This window comes from Gadus macrocephalus, chromosome 3 (genome assembly GCF_031168955.1).
Source record: "Gadus macrocephalus chromosome 3, ASM3116895v1".
NCBI classification, from domain to species: Eukaryota; Metazoa; Chordata; class Actinopteri; order Gadiformes; family Gadidae; genus Gadus; species Gadus macrocephalus.
In genome coordinates, this window is record NC_082384.1 from 21,444,406 (window position 1) to 21,465,911 (window position 21,506).

General features: G+C 48.7%; 1 protein-coding gene across 1 annotated transcript in view; it reads left to right on the top strand.

The window, feature by feature from the left end:
* cfap58 (cilia and flagella associated protein 58) overlaps positions 1-20,966 on the top strand; it is a 57,911-nt gene extending 36,945 nt beyond the window's left edge. The window contains 2 exon segments of the mRNA XM_060047393.1: positions 2,248-2,372; positions 19,626-20,966. Coding sequence (XP_059903376.1) covers positions 2,248-2,372; positions 19,626-19,737 — 237 coding nt within the window. The 3' untranslated portion in view covers positions 19,738-20,966.
* The last annotated feature ends 540 nt before the right edge of the window (positions 20,967-21,506 follow it).

The window sequence follows — 21,506 nt, forward strand, 5'->3', positions numbered from 1 at the left end:
ATTATTGCCAGCACCCGGGCATAGTTCTCAAACACACACAAACACCGGGACAAGCACACACGCACACACACACACGCACACACACACACACGCACACACACACGCACACACACACACACACACACGCACACACACGCACAGTCTCTCGCATTGGCTTCTATCAGCCCTGGGTTTTGAATTGTGTTTCAACGTTTTAATCCCGACGGCGTGGGGACACGCAGGATTGATTCTGGGGGGAGATGAGGTGGTAGCACAGCCCCGGTCCTCGGGGCTAATTACTGCCCACTTTGATGAGGTTGCCCAAATTACTTCTTTTTATGTTTTTGGGGGGTTTTAGGCCTTCACAAAAATGCGTCATGCTTTATTGCAATGGATAATTTTTCGTAACCTGAGGTGCCCGGGAAAAGCTTAAAAGTTCTGTAATATAGCAACATGAGAAGCCCTGCCAGGAGCGGAGACTTTCTGAGGAAGGGATGTAAGCAATACCCCAAAATCTCGGCGTGTTCTTGTGTACTCCTTTTTTAGGCGCTTTGTCATCAACAAAATTCTTTGATCGTTTCTACCTATACATGCGTCGAATGTCAGTTCAACCTGTTTCTCACAGGCCACACAGTTCCTAAACCTGCTTTTGACAGTTATAGAGCTCGCGGGATCATCAGTGATTTTAACGTTAAATTCATCTGGAAACTTTTGAAACGTGATGGGTTTTCGATATTGTTTTTTGGAACAAACAATGGCTCTATTGGGCTTGTACATCGTGAGGTCACATGATCGCAATGTCCGCCTCCATTTCAGAAGTATAGGGGCATAGGAATGAAATTGGTAGCAATGGTTGTTTGGTCGTTGTTTAGTTTAGTTAATAGTGAAAATCAATTATGGGGACATAGTTGTGTTAGAATCTGACACTGGACATTCTGATGTACAAGCGCGCAATGCTTCGCATGACAGCTTTGCTTGGAAGCCCGTCTTTTAGGCAGATATACACCACAACACACAGAATTCATGCCATTGATCGCGTCTTTAGTTCCTCCAGTCAGATTGTTTGTAATTCAACCATGAATATCTGTTGGATATTCCTGACCTTTCAAACTAGGTAAACTGCAATTGAGATGTATGTGATATCCAATTACATCAGCACAGTAGCTGCTACTTTAAGTTTTGATGTCGGTCCTTATTTTAACTCTTATTTAAACGTCGGGAATTCCACAAACTATCAGAGCGATCAACATGAGCGATTTTTTTAGAAGATGTCTGAAAATGACTACAAAACTATTTTGTTGGTTTGATGGTTTGCACCACTATTCCATGGTCGAGTCACCCATCGCGTGCTCCCAAATATAATGAGTCGGAAATGAGGCCATGGCTGTGAGGCACGCTACCCTGATATGTTGCACGCAGTGTCAAGTCATGCACTGAGACAACGTTAAAGCAGCCCTCCAAATCCAGCCCATTTTAACCTTTTGAGACTTTTGTCTTCTACTTGGGTTCGCTTAAGCGCAGAAGAATGCATACCATCATTTTGCCCTTTTCCGAGTTCTGAGATTTCAGTATTGAGCGTGGGATGCTAAATGAATGAATGCCGTGGCGGGTGTTACTATTGATCAGCTTCACTCATCAGCCCCATCGATAAGCTGTTAAGAGCCGCACTGTCGAAGGCTTGAATCGGGTCCGTGGGTTAATGGATTGGTAAACAGCGGCTAAATAATAATTATATCAAAATAAAGCGAGTGTGTCTTTCCTAATTTCTGCAACAAAATGTGTGTGAAAATATTATTTTTATAAAATAAGAACAAGAGAAACATAATTATTTTTAGATAATAATTTATATTAAACCTTCAGTCCTTAAATTGTTTGTGTGTGTGTGTATTTGTGTGTACGTGTCTGTATATGTATATGCGTGGGTATATTTCTCTGTATGTATGTATACTTGTGTGTATTTTTGTATATTTGTCTGTATGGTTGTATATTTATTCTTATTTATTATTTTATTTTATTGTACGACAATGTTAAGATGTGAAGCACTTTGAGTCTGCCTTGTGTATGAAAAGTGCTACATAAATAAAGTTGCCTTGCCTTGCCTTGTGGGACTGAGATGTCTACATGAGTGTGAGGTTTCTCAAAGCCTGACCTCAACCACCACGGGCTGTGGCTCTTCTGCACTGGCTCCAACGTTCTGAACCTTGTAGAAGGTAGGAGCTAGACATGATGTTTCCATCCCCCCTCCCTCATCCCATGTCTCTTACGCAGGCACTGACTGCAGAGCTCAACATGTACGAGTCCAAGATCCAGGAGTACAAGAGCGATAACCAGGTGTTGATCAACCAGCTGCAGGACATCAAGAAGAAGTACCTGAGTCTGAAGCAGCAACAGAGGTGAGATCTTCAGTTCAACTCAAAGCTTTATTGAATCAGGGTGAATCCTATTGACGTAGAGATCTCGTTTTCATTTCTACGAAATTCTGTCTGCAAGGAATAGGGAACAAGAATAGTTTCTGTGTAAAATCTGAAATAATGTGTGAGTGCATCAATATGTACTGCAGTTTAAAGGTGAATTTATTATCAATCCGGACGCTTGAATATTTATAATCTGGGACTCTTTCAATGACTTACATTTAAGTGCAGATTTAACAAGTTCTATAGTCAATGTCTTTGGCTCTCGAGAAGAGTATACATTTAGTTTTATCAGCATTTGATACAAGTTTGAGATCTATAAGCGTGCTGTTGAAGGAAAGGGCATTGGAAGACAGCTTCTGACTTTATCGTCAGCCTAACAGTATAAAATGGTGTAATCTGCATAAAGTAAATATAATTTATTACAATTCTTAGCATATTCTTAGCTCTATAACAGGGCGATACTATCTATTCTAAGCTGTATAAAGGGGCTATTCCATGCTTAGCTCTATAAAGGGGCTATTCTATATACATTCTCAGCTCTATAAAGGGGCTATTCTATATACATTCTCAGCTCTATAAAGGGGCTATTCTATATATTTTCTTAGTTCTATAAAGGGGCTATTGTATGTATATTCTTAGTTCTATAAAGGGGCTATTCTATCGTTTTTTCCTGATCTGAGATGAATCCTCTTATTTATTAAGACGGATGGATTGATGAATGCTGATAAATGGATTGATGGATGGATAGGTGAATTGTTAGGTGCATGGATGGATGTGTGTGTGTGTGTGTGTGTGTGTGTGTGTGTGTGTGTGTGTGTGTGTGTGTGTGTGTGTGTGTGTGTGTGTGTGTGTGTGTGTGTGTGTGTGTGTGTGTGTGTGTGTGTGTGTGTGTGTGTGTGTGTGTGCGTACTTACGTGTGTTTGTGTATGAGAGAGTGGATCACGGATCAAGTAGTTCACGTGGCGAGCCTGTTTTTGGCCCCAGGAGTAAAGAAACCAAACAATGTCAGCCCCCGTCATCAGTGTGGCAGTCCGATATCTTGGGCAAGGGGCTGGGCGTTTCCCTCGGTCTCTGGGGGCCCTGTGGGTGACCTTCCATGCGGGCGACCAGCGAGGGGTGGGCAGAAAGGGGTCCAGACACAAGGTGGATGATAGCCCAGGTGTCCTGGGGAGGGAGAGAGGATGGAGCACGCAGGCAACAAAAGGATGACTCTGTTTCTCTCTCTCTCTCTCTCTCTCTCTGTCTCTCTGTCTCTCTGTCTCTCTGTCTCTCTCTCTCTCTCTCTCTTCTCTCTCTCTCTCTCTCTCTCTCTCTCTCTCTCTCTCTCTCTCTCTCTCTCTCTCTCTCTCTGTCTCTCTCTCTCTCTCTCTCTCTCTCTCTCTCTCTCTCTCTCTCTCTCTCTCTCTCTCTGTCTCTCTGTCTCTCTGTCTCTCTGTCTCTCTGTCTCTCTCTCTCTCTCTCTCTCTCTCTCTCTGTCTCTCTCTCTCTCTGTCTCTCTGTCTCTCTGTCTCTCTGTCTCTCTGTCTCTCTGTCTCTCTCTCTCTCTGTCTCTCTGTCTCTCTCTCTCTCTGTCTCTCTGTCTCTCTGTCTCTCTCTCTCTCTCTCTCTCTCTGTCTCTCTGTCTCTCTGTCTCTCTGTCTCTCTGTCTCTCTGTCTCTCTGTCTCTCTCTCTCTCTCTCTCTCTCTCTCTCTGTCTCTCTCTCTCTCTGTCTCTCTGTCTCTCTCTCTCTCTCTCTCTCTCTCTCTCTCTCTGTCTCTCTCTCTCTCTCTGTCTCTCTGTCTCTCTCTCTCTCTCTGTCTCTCTGTCTCTCTCTCTCTCTGTCTCTCTGTCTCTCTGTCTCTCTGTCTCTCTCTCTCTCTGTCTCTCTGTCTCTCTGTCTCTCTCTCTCTCTCTCTCTCTCTGTCTCTCTGTCTCTCTGTCTCTCTGTCTCTCTGTCTCTCTGTCTCTCTCTCTCTCTCTCTCTCTCTCTGTCTCTCTGTCTCTCTCTCTCTGTCTCTCTGTCTCTCTGCTCTCTCTCTCTCTCTCTCTCTCTCTCTCTCTCTCTGTCTCTCTCTCTCTCTCTCTCTCTCTCTCTCTCTCTCTCTGTCTCTCTGTCTCTCTGTCTCTCTGTCTCTCTGTCTCTCTCTCTCTCTCTCTCTCTCTCTCTCTGTCTCTCTGTCTCTCTGTCTCTCTCTCTCTCCTTCTACATATATATTTATCTGTTCTCCCGGTCTCTCTCTCTTCCCACACCCCCGATCTCTCTTCCCTCCTCTCCTCTCCTGCAGTTTGACCTTTCATGTTTAAATGCAAACACGGTGGGGGCGGGGACGGTATTGATACATGGCCTGTCCTCATTATGGGCCGTTAAAGCAGCGAGTGGGCTGCACGACACCAGACCATATAACGCGAGCTCCTTTCTCAGGGGCTGTTCAGCTGTGCTCCATCTTGGGAATGCACCTCTCAGATCAAATCTAATGAAACAGGCTCACCTCTGGTGCCACATAACCTCTGAGGCTGTTTTACTTCATGTGCCGAGAGGCGGTCCAGAGTTGGGCCTCCAATGTTTATCTTAATATTGATTTTATATATGTGCGCTGGAAAGATGCAGGATTTCAGTTTCACATTTCACATGTACACGCACGCACGCACGCGCGCGCGCGTGCGCACACACACACACACACACACACACACACACACACACACACACACACACACACACACACACACACACACACACACACACACACACACACGTATTCAAATCCACATTAAGTATACACGAGGTACATGAGTTGAACCAGAATGATATACCGTATTCCTTTTGTCGTCTCTGCGTGTTGATTCTCTCTCCTCCACCAGACAGAGTTAGGAAACATGTGATCTATATATCTGCTAGACAACATATATCTGCTTGTGGGAACAGATCGGTGGTGGCTGGTGCTCTCAAGCAAAATTAACCCTTCCTCTTCCGCAGACACGGATTCATTTTCAGACCAATCTATTATTACACACAATGCTCTATTTTCCAGCGGGTTTCTGGGTTGAAAACTCTAAGGATGCCTAACCCCTGCCTGCCCAGCTCCTTAGTGACATGTATCCTAAATACATTCACTGTATTGTTCACTTTGGATTGAGGCATCTGCTGAATGAGCAAATGGTGATAAAGCAGCAAACAGTAATGTCCCTCAATCGGACAGCAAGTCGGTCTTTCCCCGACGTCGTACAGCGAACAAACACTAATAAGTGTTAATTTCCCCCTTGAAGCGGAATTAATTGCAACAGGATAAGAGGAATCACTTTCCCGGGCGAGGACACACAGAGAGAGAGAGAGTGGTCGGCGCCTCGCTGACCATATCTCACTAACAGATTGGACGAGCATAATGGCTCAGCCTCGCTGCCATCTGCACGTACCACAGGAGCCTGGCTCTCCCCCCCCCCCCCCCCCCCCACACCCCCAACCACCCAGCCCCATGCTGGGGCCCGGGGCAGTGTTCAGGTGTCTGCTACCCCAGCCCTGGAGAGGGGCCAGCCTCCGGGAGCATCGGACCCCAGGTGCCCTCGGCCATGTGTTCATTGATTAAAACAAAGGAGGAATTCATTACGGGATGTTGAGCACGCGGGGAAACATGCCGAATCCCATCCGCACCGCTGTGTGTTCGCCCGAGCCTCGCGGTCGAGCGTTGTGCTCGCGACGCCGCCCTGGAAGTGGATGGCTGTATTTGAAACACGGATGGGAAGAGCGTGTCGCGTTTCAAGGTTCTCGTAGAGCAGGATGCTTTGTATACGAAGCAGTGGAGCCCCTTCACGTTCACGTCGAAACGCAAATATTGTATTGTATCGCAATGCTGAATGCCCCTCCCCTTCCCTCGAGCCTGTGACTTATCTGGGCAGACCGAGTCGATGTCCTTTTGCCAAGACTATTCTTCATGTGGACACGTATAACCTGCCCCAAAACAAGCTGGCTGGGAACAAAATGGAGATCGGCCATGATCCCAGCGCTCTGAATGCTAAACAAGGCAGGTGGTGGCAGCTACTCTGTCTGACGTGGCCGTGCTAATTGTGTGGGTATTGATTCTTACCCTCTCACTCAAGCGACGCCCGGTCTTAAATATATTGCACAATTATACAAGGGGAGGGAGAGAGAGTTGCCAGGCTAAGCATTGGTGAAGGCCTCAGTGTTTCGATGGCAACATGGTTTGACATAAAGGGTGGAGGGAAAAGACGATCTGGATCTTGCACCGTGTTTGGGACTTTAGAGGCTTCTCAATGAAAGGTGTACTTGTATTTTGGGCATGTATAAACAGCCATGTAATGAAATGTAGCCGAGATTAAACAGAAACCAATATGAAGTACATTTCAAGATACAACACCAACCCTAACCCTATTTGAACATACTGTTGATAGACGGACCAGATTTTTGTGGGATTCCATTATTTTTCTCTCTACAGACAAGTCCGGCCTCGAGCATGTTCAAAGCTAGAAAATAAAATAGGTTTTTTGAACCACGTAGGGCTGCCCCATATTTGTAAATCAATTGCCGGGCCAGAAAATGGCCAGACTGATATACCTTGCAAAAAATGCAAACTTAAATATCTGGATAATCTCACAAGGCTAATTTGAAGTTACTCTGTTCTTTAAAACAACCTCAGTAAATGCAGTAGTTGGAACAATGCTAAAAGAGAAGCGCAGAAGTGATTAGCCTTTTGTCTTTCCTGGGTACTGAACGACCATTCGAGCACACAATTGCCGCCATCCCAGTAGCAAACTGCAGCCCATCTCTTCATGTGGACGGAGCCGAGGGAGACACACCGACGGCATCGCAGCATCAACAGGAACCCAAAGCCTGCACGGTGCAGTACACATGAGCAAACTGGGGTTTGTAGTGGACGTGGTCGGGCTGCGGTTGCGTAACCCGGACCCTGAGGGTGTCCGGAGAGGGCGGCTGAGGTCTAGCCTTGATCAAGGGTAGACCGGAGTGAGAGAGGCTCATCATGACTCACAGTGTTATCCCAGTCTGCCTTAGCGCTATTTCAGCTCAGCGTGCTATTAACGGTCTTCTGAGCGAGACGGATGGAAAGGAAAAGATAAGAACAAAGATAAGAACAACGTCAAGGACGAGGAAAATTAATCGTTCTACGAAAGAAGAATTTGACAAAGCGATTTCGAAACATGTTACGAAACGTTCATCGCTCTGACGGAAGCCCCTCCCTCTGATGGAAGCCCCTCCCTCTGACGGAAGTCCCTCCCTCTCGTTTGCACTTTGTCGCTAAACCAATGTAACCGAAATAGAGACCACTCCCTCTCCAAGCAGGCTCAGAAGTCCCTTCCTCTCGGCAATAACGCATAATGGGAAGCACCCAATTAGACGCGTTCCCTCGTGGGAGGAGAACTCCCGGGATCGAGGTTAGGGGTGGACAGGTCCAGCCGGGTCTCGGCCCACCGTTCCACTGCTTGGCTCGTGGGTTTTATGGTCCCTTGATTGAGCGAAGGCTAGTTGCAGACTCAAAAGTCTTGCAGAACGGCAGGGGGGATGGGGTGTCCTTAATCTCCCAGCAGAAAATCTTTGAGGTCTTAAAGCAGCAATTACAGTAACGTCAATTGGTAATGGCAGGTTTTAGAGAAGGCCTAATGACTTTTAATGAATTCTATAAAGGCTGCATAAATAATGCAGGCCTTTAGGTGTGTAATTATGGCCTGACCGCCGGCACCAGTTTAACCAAATGGATGTAAAGAGTCAGCTGTTTCTTCCTCTCCGCCTCTTCCTTATCTAGATCACCTGGGAAAAAAAAGGACACTCAAATTAAAAAGCGAATACTGCAATGGAAAACACTGAGGTCGACTACTCTTACGCACTGCTAGGACCAAAGAGAGCCAAACTGTCACCTTGAATTAATGGAATCCCAAAAAGGAGCCGCTTTCATTTTAAAGAGCTTCCTCCTTGAGCTCTGCGCACACACACAAACACACACACACGCATGCTCGCACACACACACACACACACACACACACACACACACACACACACACACACACACACACACACACACACACACACACACACACACACACACACACACACACACACACACACGCGCGCGCATGGGCACACAAACACACATACACACAGGGGGCAAACAGGGACACACACACGCACACAAACACACACACACAAGAATGCACACACACACACACACACACACAGGGGCAAACAGGGACACGCACACACACACACACCAATGCACAAACACAAACACACACACACACGCACACACAGACAGAGCAGAGAGCTGTCTCCATTACTGTGCCAGCGAGCTCTGATGCACCAGATCCAGCAGGGCTTATGTCCGGCGGTTCGCCCTGCGTGGCCTCGGTGGAGTCCCCACTGTCTACTGCCCACTGCATGACTCAAAACACACCCCAGCTCACACACTACGCCCCGGCCCCGTCTGCTCTCCTGGGGAACCCGGCCGCGGATGATTCACAACCCGCTGAACCCACGCACGGCCACCCGCTCCTCATCCACGTTCACGTCTCGGTGTGGATTTAAACAAATGGTTTGAAGGCCAAATTTAGCATTGTGATTATAGTGTTTTTCTCGGGATTGTCTCTCGTCTGAGAGCGCTCCCGTCAGACAGCCTTGGCCCCGCGCGCGCGGGGGGAACTGGGTCTTTTACCTCGCTACCTCGACTCTCGCTTTGTCTTTTGTTTTGTCTCAGTTTTTTTGTCTTTCATTGTGTTTGTTTGTTCCCCCCCCCCGCGCGCCACGCGGCTCCCCGCCCTCCCCCCGGTGCGGGGATTTAACCAATGAAGCATAGCCCCCCCCCCACACTCTACTGGAGGAAAATATGAAAAAGGCATTTGTCTTGTTGTTCCTGCCTTCCTGTTCACCTCCGCTGACTCCCACACCGCTCTGGAGCGCAGCAGCAAGACTCGCTGTAAACATAACAGCACCTCAGACACAGCCTCTGTCTCACACCCACACACATGCACACACAGATAGAGCCTCAGTGTGTGTGTGTGTGTGTGTGTGTGTGTTTGTGCAGGAGTGTTTGTGTGTGCGCAACGCTTCTGTCTAACACGCACACACACGCACACACACACAAAAACTCACACAGAGAGGGAAACGTGTGTGTGTGTGTGTGTGTGTGTCTGTGTGTGTGTGAGTAAGACTATGTCTCTGCATGCACGCACACAATCACACACACACACACACACACATTCACGTCTCCTCCCCCAACTGATCCGCATACAAACAACATGCACCAAAGCGCAGACACACAGTGTGTTTTTTTTATTTTTTCTCCAAAGGAATCTTAACACATCAAGGACATCTTTTGGGGGGCGGGCTGGCTGGTCGTGGGCGACTCAGTTGACGGGCTCCGAGGACAGAAAAAAAAAAAAAAAAAAAAGTGAAATATAGATCAGCTTCCCTCGCCCGGCTGCCAACTGACTGGGATCGGATCAAAGAGCAAAGTGCAAGAGAGAGCAGAGGGTGGGGAGCGGGGAGGGGGGGGGGGGGGGGGGGGGAGAGACTCTCTGAGTGTGTTGAAGTAGAAAACCAACATGGAACCGACTGAGAGTGGCATGCCCGCCGCCGCCGCCGCCCGTGTTACATTACACTGAAGTCTTTGTGCTCTGCCCGCAGCCTTCCAATCCCATCCCATTAGTGCCGCCTCGTTCCGAGTGATTCTTAACTGAATTAGCGTGGAGCGAGTATATTTATGCCAAATCGCACCGCTTTGAGAGAGGCACGTAGAAAACCGTCGGGGGGCCCGCGAGAGCTCAAGTGACAGCGGAGGCAGAGTTTATTGCCGTGTTTTTCATATATAGTTTTTAAAGTTTCTGCGTTTGCCTTTGCGCTTGATGTAGGCGCTGTCGTCGTTGTGTACGGCTCGCTTTCAGAGGCAAGTCGAACTCGGTTTTGTCCTCAATAAATGCTCTCTGCGTTTAACTTGTGAGCATAATGGTGTTTTGATGCAGCCTTAAAAAACGTAGACTTGTCTCTTCTGATGAGTTTTTACCCAAAATGCATTGCATTGTAACTTAAATCAAATCTGTTTTTTAAGACGTCTGTTCTATCTCGCTCGCTCTCTCCGGTTTCCTTGCTCCATACCAGGTGTTTTAACTGATTAAGAGCTCTACCCAGCACCTTCTCCTTGAAACACTTCTCCTCTACCCTCTGTATCCCCCCTCTACCCCCCCATCACTTCCCCCATTAGCCTGCCTTCCTGTCTTCTCTCTTACCCATCGTCAGAGATCAAGGGGCTGATTAAGCATTGGATGTGGTAGACCTGGTGTGTGTGTGTGTGTGTGTGTGTGTGTGTGTGTGTGTGTGTGTGTGTGTGTGTGTGTGTGTGTGTGTGTGTGTGTGTGTGTGTGTGTGTGTGTGTGTGTGTGTGCAGGGCCGTGGCACCAAATCCTGGGCCCTGTATACAAGAGGTACTGATGCCCCCCCCCCCCCCCGAATTCCCCCTACCAGCCCCCTGTGGGGGCTGAATTGTTGACGGGGACGGGGACGGGGGAAAGAACAATTGTTGACGGGGGGGTGGGGGGGAGGGGTAGAGAACAATTGTTGACGGGGGGGAGACGTGGCCGTCTGCGACTCCTAACACTATGGGCTGGTGGATAATAAAAAAATAAAAAATATATATTTTATTTTTTTTATTATTATTTTTTGCCATGGGCCCCCCCTCTGCCTTGGGCCCCCCCAGGACTGCCTCACTTTCCCCCGCAGTACGTCGGCCCTGTGTGTGTGTGTGTGTGTGTGTGTGTGTGTGTGTGTGTGTGTGTGTGTGTGTGTGTGTGTGTGTGTGTGTGTGTGTGTGTGCTTGCCCGTACGAACAATTATGCATGTGTTGCATACAGTCGCTTGGCCATTGCTAATGGGGCATTTTGTCTAGATATCAACGGATCAAATTAACAACTCGTCAATCAAATTATAGCTCTGCGGAATGTGCTTGTGTAACTGGTTACTGTAAAAATGGCTCTATTACATTTTAAATGATTGATGATTGACACAAAACAAATCAACCAAGTATTGTATAGTTTAACAATTTCTTTAAATTGAAGCCTTCTTAAGACGCCCAATCATTTTGTCCATAATTCTCCAAGGCATTCCTTTGGCTTGGTGTTAATACAATGTTTTTTACACAGGGTTTAATAACCCTCCTTTGCAAGCATTAAGAAAATCCAATAAGAAATCCAGAGCAAGCTATGTTATAAATAGCCCTGTTGGTTCCCTCTTTAATATAGGTCTAAGAGCCTCTCCACAAATGTCTCTCACCACACTAAAACATTCATCAACTTCATGGCCATATCACAGCTTGTTCTCTTAAGGTCAGACTTGTAGTTACAGCACGCCTGCAGCACTGATGTAGAATGGTTCAGTTGGAGAATGTAGTGTGATTTTAACGACACAAAAAATTTAAGAGTATATACTGTGTATTATTGTAAATTAAAGTTAAACTAAATTCCAAATCCAAATGTGAAACTGACTCACAAAATTGGCTTACTCATTTCGCAATCTGACTTTCCTTACAAGACCGGCCAGTGTGTGTATGTTTTGTGCATGTGTACATGTGTGTGTGTGTTTGTGTGTGTGTACATGTGTTTGGCGAGCGCACGTGTGTGTGTGTGTGTGTGTGTGTGTGTGTGTGTGTGTGTGTGTGTGTGTGTGTGTTTGGTGTGTGTACATCTGTGTTTATGTGTGTTTTTGCCTTACCCCCTGCCATGGGGGACAGCTCCAGGATCTTCAGCTGAAGTTGAATAGCAGCCCCTGGAGGCAGCTGTTTGACCAAACGCCCCAGAGCAAACCCCTGGTCGCTGGTGTTCAGAGAGCACTCAGACCCCCTAAGAACCGTACCGCCTGCCTCTTATTTTACCCTTAATGCGGCCCATAAAGATGGGATGTCCCCTATGTACACGGGACATTACACCACGCACCCTGCGGGGATGGTGGAATACGATGGACACGGCAGCAGCATTTTAATGCGAGCATGGGTCAGGCCAGGAGTTTATGATGCGAGCTGTGATGAATTCAGCCATCGACCCGGGAGAGATTTCAACAGCTGAGTCTCCGGGGAGAATCCGGCAGATCAAAAGCCTTATCCCTCGGTAGGATCTCCAACAATCCAACCTATGACTCCGGCAGCAGGGCTGTGAATACGCTATGGATTTAGCGGCGTTTTAAATTACTTGGCTTCTGTTTAGATGTAACGTTTAATGAGATTTTACTGTTTTAAGCTTTTACTTTCGTATTTTTCTCTGCCGTGTCTTGTCTGCCACCTACTCCATTCCTCCTCTTCTCCTGGGGGCTTTTGCTTTGAAAGGCATGGTTAGGAGAATAAAATCAAATATTGGCATGTGATGCCCTTTGAGGCTGGAAGTGTGACAGCATACCAATAAACGGGACTTGAATTGTTTTTGGGCGGATTGACCGAAAACAATTAGGGTAGCTTGCCCTCTCTCTCTTGAAGGTGTCCAAAGCCGACCATAACACAATCAGCCATAAGGTTCACATCATCCGAGATTCCTTGATCTAGTCTTCGTCACCACATGAACACATTAACACCTGAATGCCAGCAGATAATCTCATTTGAAAAGAATGGCATATGTCACCATAGCAACAGTGCATTTAATAATGGCATTTTCCTGGCACTTCTCTGTAAGCGTTGAGCCCCCCTTTGTTCAGATCCCTATCTATTGATGACGGGGAGGTTACCAGTGGATCGCCTTTCATACGGACCGTCTACATCTTTCCTCTCTCCCGCTTTGCATTAACTACTCCGCTTTAAAGGTCAGCGTCTGTCCCCATTCTCGGTAATCACCTACTGAAAATCGATGGCCATTAAGGTTGTCCCGACCTTAGTTATACTCCCATCCTCCGATACTGAGGTACCCCCTCCCCCACGGGACACATCTCCACATATCTCATTGATGTGTCCATGAATGTAGAATAAATTACGTGGCCGCATGAAATCCCTTTTTTTTTTTTTTTTGCACTTTGATCCATCAGGGATACGATACGACTGTATTTCACGCCGGGACCGTTTGTTGAAAAACGAAACCCTGAATTCTAACCTTTATTCGCCTCCATAATTCAAAAGTTCAGTCGAACTGCGTATTCTCGCTTTGAAGCTGCATCGATTCCCCGCAGCACGGCACCATATCAGTCTCACGGCGGGGCCTAGGTGTGCTTGGCTAGTCTGCACGTCCGTCCGTCCGTCCGTAGACGTGCCGGCAAATATTTGCTTCTTTGACACCTTGCCGCGCAGATAGGGCCAGGGGGGGCTGACACCTGTGCAATGAATCCCATGCAAATGAGGCTACAGGTTATTGCATCTTGCACTTTCTGCAGGCGTGAATGTTTTGAGGCGGTGTGCGGGTGCGTGCGTGTGTGTGTGTGTGTGTGTGTGCGCGCGCCATGGAGTCGTCCCTCCTCATGTTTATCAGGCGGAAGATATGATCCGGCGTGACCGAATTTATTCGGAGAAGGTGCCGGCGTGAGACGCTCCCACACCAGCACTCGCGCGCTAACAAAGACGTACAATCTGTCTCTGCTCTTTACGCACGGTCGCCGACGCGCACGCACACATGGCTGGACGCGCTGCGCTACAGGCACACACACATGGAGTCATAATCACGGGTGCGTGGGGTGTGTGCGTTAGCGCGCACACACACGTACATGGACACACTGAGCTGCAGGCGCACACACATTAAGGTATGAACGCACACAGACGCATACTCACAAATTCTCTCTCATGCTTACTCTCTCACACACATACAGACACACACACACACACACACACACACAAAAAAAAGACATATTGAGCTGTCTGCGCATAGGCTTGGATTCATAGAGCACACAAAGACAAATACACACAAACCAACGCACACAGATGCACACATACAATATTGCCACAGCCCTACGGATGCATTTAAGATACTCCAAACTTTAGTTTTATTGGTTTCTTATGAATAACTCAAACGATCCAGCCCATGTTAAACGCCCTTTGAAAAGGCGTTGAACCCAGTGTAAACCCGGGGCTGTTGGACCCAACATGAGGGGCTGGAGATAGGGACATTAGCCCAGGAGAGAGAGACTCCCACTGAGGGGAAAAGAGAGCGCAAGTGTGTCCTAAGGGACCCTGTTCAACATATAAATGCATATTTTTACATCCCTCTTTCTTCACCTGTGTTTTCTGCTCACCTTCGGAGGGGGTTCTGGCTCTATAGCCTCCATCATGGGGCGGCTGTTCCGGCTCTATAGCCTCCTTCATGGGGGGGGGGGGGGTGCTGCTCTTCCGGCCTGTCTCCCCAGAAGACCCCCGTACATCCTGGGGCTTTAACCCGCTTCTAATGTAACCTTGCTCGTCCTGGAGAAGGCATTAAGATGATCCGCTGATCCTTCCACAGGGTGGCGTGTCCTTGAATAAGGAGCTTTACGCAGAGGAGAGAGACACAATACCACCCATAGGGATCATCATTGTACAGCGGGGATTACGGGGCGGATAGATAGAGCCTCGTTCCTTGGTTAAAAAAAAATGAAATGTGTTATGGGACTCTGTCAGCCTTCCCATGCCTCTGGGTTCTGTATGGGGTTTGTGTGCGTGTGTGTGTGTGTGTGTCTGTGTGACGGGGAGGTGATGGTGATGTCTTCTGTACCTCCGGGGATGGCTCTCAGAGCAAGAACTCATCCACTCTCAGTAATTACTCTTTCAGGCCTGCTATTACGGAGCATTTATTGTTGTTTTTTTTCAGAATTTGTGTGCGTGTGTGTGTGTATTTTGAGCTGTGGATAAGTGCCTTCGTGTATGGTATCCACCTCCCGACAATCTTTTAAACCATTTGGATGCAACTGGGGGTAAAAGGTGGTGCCCTTGTCCTTTTGAGCCCCCGCCACCAGCCCCCTCCTTGGCCCAGATCGTGACCTTGACCCTGGATAGTCCCAGCCTGGACCTAAGGTTCTGACCTCTTTTGAACTCTGGTCCCGCGTGGCTCAGAAGAACAAATGCTCAGACTTTCCAGACCACAAAGTTGCTGCTAATGTGGTTCATTGTGCCTTAATTAAGTTACGAAATAAGTCTGATCACATAAAAAATATGTGTCTGACCAAACTCGCAGGTAAAATGGTAAAATGGACTGCATTTCTATGACGCTTTTCTAAGTGGCCACTGAAAGCGCTTTACAATATTGCCCAACATTCACCCATTCATGCGCACGTTCACACACCGACGGCGGGGTCGACCACGCCCCGACAGCCAGCTCGTCAGTAGCAGTTAGGGTGAGGTGCCTGGCAACACTCACCTAGGAGGAGCCGGGGATCGAACTAGCAACCTTCCGGTTACCAGCCAACCCGCTCTACCTCCAGACTCCGCCTCAATGGTTTGGCGCCAGTGTCCAGCCCAGTGGCTTCAAGTCCGACCAGCGTCTGGACGGGCCACAAAAGCCCAGCCCGCTTGATATTTCCCAACGTCCACCGTCTTAACAGATCGACCAAACGCTGCCTCAGCTCTTTCCATCACCCTGCCTTCCCGGAGGTTTGGCTCTTGTGCCTGTCTCTGTGGGGGGGGGGGGGGAGTGATGAACACGGTACAAATCAACACATCGGATGTGAGGAAGGGGGTGGAGGCGGAGCCCCATCCGTCACACGGGTGATGGACGAGGCGCGCGCGGGGGGGGGGGGGGGTCGATGCAGGGGCCTCCCGCGTTGCTGATCTACGTCCGACATCTCACTCACTAATCCCCGGGAATGACGGAGACGGAAGGGGGGCGGGGCCGCGGGGGGCGAAATGCTGATGGTGCCGCCCCAATCCGGGACGTGGAGACGCAGCGTAGCGGGATGTATATGCATGGGATGAGTGTGGTTATTGCACTTGGAGCCTATTAAAACAGGCCCAGAAGGGGGGTTGGGGGGAGAAGGCCCAGAGATAGAACACAGTGGGAAGCACTGTGTTAAATGGTCAGATTCATTCACGCGCGCGCACACGCACACGTACACACAAACACTTACACACACGTACACAAAAGCATGTAAACACACTTTATCAGTGTACCTAAATAAACACAAAAACAACTCTCCCTTAGTAATCCCACTGGGATTCTTCCTTTTTTTGCGCTCGGGAAATACCGCCAAACAAAGCGACGTCGTTTGCGAGCGAGCTGTGGCCCCAATTATAATTACGAGACCTATTTGTCACATAAACACTGGCCGGCGTGGTGTGCAGTAGATCAGCTCCGTAATCCCTCAACCTCTCAGCTCTCAGAGTGCTTTACAGTAAGGGCCGCAAACAACACCAGATACAGAGGCATTGACACAACTCTGATGCCGCAACGTTTATTTTCTTTAGGCACAAAGGCACAAAGAAAAAGAAATGGTAGCATTTTCTCGGCCCCTGTACCCCTAGGAGGATTCTTTCAGAAGGCATAGCAGCTATAGGCGAGATGCTATTGCTGCCGGTGTACGGGTTGAATGTAAGTCGCCACGATTGCATGAGTCAGAGCGTATATTTAGATAAAAGACGGCGGAGGGGTTCTTTAGTGGAGCTCAAAGTTCTGGCAGAAGCGAATAGCTATGTATATATATATTTAAAGATAGGAAGAGGGTTCTAGCGAGAGGGAGAGAGAGCACCGAGCTTCCTCCCCTTACCTGATAGGATTAGATAGATGCTCTGTGTTTAACAAGGTTTGGCACAGATTTCCTCTGTGCAACAGGAGCACTTCGACTTGGCAGTGGAGCACCACTAACCTGTGCCATTGTTCTTGTGGTCTCTCTCTCTCTCTCTCTCTCTCTCTCTCTCTTCTTTCTCGCTTCCATCTCTCTCTCTTCTTTCTCGCTTCCTTCTCTCTTGCTTTCTCGCTTCCATCTCTCTCTCTTCCTTCTCTCTTGCTTTCTCGCTTCCATCTCTCTCTCTTCCTTCTCTCTTGCTTTCTCGCTTCTTCAATCTCTCTCACTCTGTCTCACCCTCCCTTTTCTGTCTCGCCCTCTCTCGCTCTTCCACTGTCTCTCTCTCTCCCCTTCCTCTGCCCTTAATGCTCCATCAGAATACCCATCAAAGCGCCCAGTGGGGTTGGGCTGACGGTGGAGGAGGAGGGTAGCTCAACCGGTGTTTGCGGTTCGGGGTTCTCCCTATGCCACCTCTGCCACCTCGCGGCGACCCAGCAGCTCGCTCACTGTTGTCGTCGTTGTCCCCCCCCCCCCCCCCTCACCTCCGCCAGACCGGCTGTCAATCACCCGGGCTTGTCAACAAGCCAACACTGAGTCACTTATCCAGTCCGCTAGCCAGTCACTCAGCGCCGCGCAGCGAGCCGCCGCCACCGCCGCCGCCGCCGCCGCCGCCGCCGCCACCGCCGCCGCCACCCGGTTGACAGGGCGGGCCGCCACCCCTGTCAGGTGTCAGCGCCGCCACTCACTTCATAGCAGGGGACGACTCCTCACACCATCAACACCACAACCCCACCACCACCAGCCCCACCGACCCCACCCCCCCCCAAACGACGCCGTCCCCTCCCTGCCGTCGCCCTCCGAGCCCCGGCCTGATGGATAGCCGTCCGACGGGGCGTTTTATCACCGCGGAGGGTCGAGTACATTTGTGGGTTTACGTCAATACTCGGTAAACAGACATTATCAGCCCTCCCTCTCTCGCTCTCTCCCTCTCTCTCGCACTCGCTCCCTCTGTCTCTCTCCCTCTCTCTGTCTCTCTCACCTCTTGCTCACCTCGCTCTCTCTCTCCCCCTCCTTCTTTCACTTTCCCTCTCCCTCCCTTTCTCTCCCTCTCTCTTTCATTTTCCCTCTCTCTTCCTTCTCTCTCTCTCTCTCTTTCTCTCACCCCTCGCTCTCACCGATGTCCCTCCTCTCTCTCCTTCTCTTTCTCCCTCCTCTCTCTCACCGTCTCTCTCTCACACCGTCTCTCTCTCTCCCTCTCCCTCACTCCCTCACTCTCCGCCCCCCTCCCTCTCTCTGCAGTGGGGGACGCAGGGGCTCTTTATCTGGCACATAGCGAAACATCTGCGGCCCGACGCGATGATTTATGAGCCGTGGTTTTATAGTCACTTTTTAAAGCACCACAACTTGTGCCTCCCCTCCGCTGAGCAGATCCCCTCCGTTGATCCAGTCTCCAGGGTTTCTCCCCCTTTTCCTACCGTTTTCTGCCGGGGCTAAACACTGCACAAGCCCAGCCAGAGTGTCACATGGTGTCTATCATTTACCTAATTGGAGGGAGGCAATAAAAATGTGTTTGCTAATCGAAAAACATAATCCATGTCAATTATATTATTAGCAGGTTTTTATTGCGCTAATTAAATGTGTGAACCTGTCTCGCGCAAAATGTGAGCCACGACAACCCCAAAGGAGTAAACAATTACCCTGATCTAATGGACTACAAACGCGCACGCACGCACACACACACACGCTCGCCCGGTCAGACACATAAACACACACACACACAGACAGAAAACACGCACACGTACACACACACAAACAGAGACAAAGACATGCACAAATATAATCACACAAACACACACACAAACACACAGACAAATATGCCCCCCCCCCCCCACACACACACACGCACACACATCCACACAGAAAATCAAAAAGACTCACACACACACACCACATTGTATAAACACTTGTATGGCGTGCGATCAATTGTAATGAATTACCAGAACTATGTTTCAAACAAAATTATTATACACAGCGGACAGGACTGCCAAATACCATTGGCCCATCGTCTGTTCTGCGTTCTGCCTCGCCATTCCGGAGGCGCTGTCATCCGCAAATGATGTGCCTGTAAAACGAGAACGGGTAAAATGCTGTATTAATATTTTACGCAAACTTCTGTTCACTCTCTGAAAGCCACAAAAACAGCGACAACACCCCCCCCCAGAAACAGCGATAACCATTCCACGCTGTGACTTCCCCTTCTCCATACATAAGTCTGGAGGTTGGTTTGTCATCTCTGAGAGTTTGAACGTGTTAGTGGTCCTAAGTTAGAACAAGTTAGCTGCAGAGCGCTACGATGCTACGATCCACGCTCTCCCATCCATGTGCTTTCACCTCCATTTGCCCTCTCCCCCCCCCCTCCCCCCCCCTTAGCGAGGGGTGGGAGGAGCATGGGGGCCCTGCACCCCACTTCATTGATGTTCTGTGTGTGTGTGTGTGTGTGTGTGTGTGTGTGTGTGTGTGTGTGTGTGTGTGTGTGTGTGTGTGTGTGTGTGTGTGTGTGTGTGTGTGTGTGTGTGTGTCGTTCCAGAGAGGAGAAGAGCGCGGCCAGGACCGTCTTCCCCGTGATCCAGAGCCCCCTCTGTCACCGCCAGCGCTTCACCGGAGGGGGGTTCAGCCTCAGCGCACCCGCCAATAAATAGTGGAGGGAGGGACACACACACACACACACACACACACACGCACACACACGCTCACACACAAACGCATGTGCACACATACACAGTCATACACACACACACATACACAAATGCATGTGCACACATACACAGTCATACACACACATGCGCACACACATGCGCACACTCACCCACACAAACACACACACACACACACACACACACACACACGCACACATGTGCACACATACACAGTCACACACACACACACACACACACACACACTAACTTAAGCATTAACGTGTGTCAGGAATGCTGTTTTAATAAAAAGAGGAGAGAATAAAGTTGGTAGGGTTGAGGGATGTTGAGAGACTCCTCTCAGAGCTGGGGTATTCATGCAGGGGGCGGAGGGGGGTGGGGGGCAGCAAAGAGTGAATGAGATGAAACAGAATAAAAGGAGGAAGGGGGGGAGGGTCCTTTATCGTTGGGGAAACCGAGATAATAAACTGAAAAATGAGATGTGAGGAGAAAGTGAGCTTTTATTGGATCGAGCGAGAGGAAGAGCGAAAAAAGACAGGCGGAAATATACAGCAGGATTGTAAAAAGAAAAAAAAAATGCCGGAGAGGGAGATGCCTGCTCGTAATTCCTCCCAGGTCTGCAGTCCTCTGCATCAGAACATCCCTAAAAGCCTTCCATCATGAATAATTGCATTTCTGAAAAAAAAGGAAAATCTGATCTTGAAGTACCAGACTGCTCCCCCCCCCCCCCCCCCCCCATATCACACAGAAACAGACACACGCACACACACAAATACACACCCACACGCGCAAATGCACGCATACACGCGTGCGCACACAAGTGCCCAGACACACACAACCCCCTTGCTATCGAAATTGAATGCAACTAGATATTGTTGTCTGTTGATGAATGGCAGTTAGGTGCAGTGTTTTGGGAAACGGCCACATCACCTACCTTTGTGTCAATGTTGACAAGGTTGTTTTTCTCTTAATTTGACAGGAGCGGTTTGATTGTGCAGCTTGTAATAAGCAAGATTACACAACTAAGCTCTAATTAAAACTACAGGCTTGAGGTAATTAGACCTGGAAAGTATGCAAAGATCCACCTGATGCTTGAAAGATTTTATACAAATACATTGTGTACATGCTGTCATAGTGATAATAATGAGATATATTTAATGATTTTCATTTCTTATCATTTTCTCCTCCTGGTACAAACTGCTGTTGTCCCTGTGATGAAATATAATCATGCCACGAAAGCAAGCAACATGTCTTCATGTCAGTAATATCCAGCATTAAGAATCTATATCTTCAGCAGTTTATTCACAAAACAAAGAAAACGATCAAATACACATTTATATTCATCTTTTCGTATTAGGTCGACAATATATCACACACTGTGCTACTTACATGTGACGAGAACATTGAACCTCACGGGGATATCCGGAGTTTTCAAACCGACGGTTATGCACCAATAAAGGTAAAACAAATCAACTCTCTCTTTCCCGACAAGGACGGGCGTCCTTACAAACCCTGAGTCGGCTCAACAGCTACTGCTAAACATCACTGCAGGGACCAACACACACCCGAATCAGGGACAATACCTCTTTCACAGGGGTATTCTAATCGCCTCCCCCCCCTCCATAACACTTTCCCCTCGTCGTCAGCTCATGACCCCCCCCCCCCCCACCGTGTCTTCCCACTAGAGAGCCATCGAGGAGGAAGATGGCCCCATTACAAAGTGTGATTCCTGCTCCTCCTGAGAGAGTGCCGTC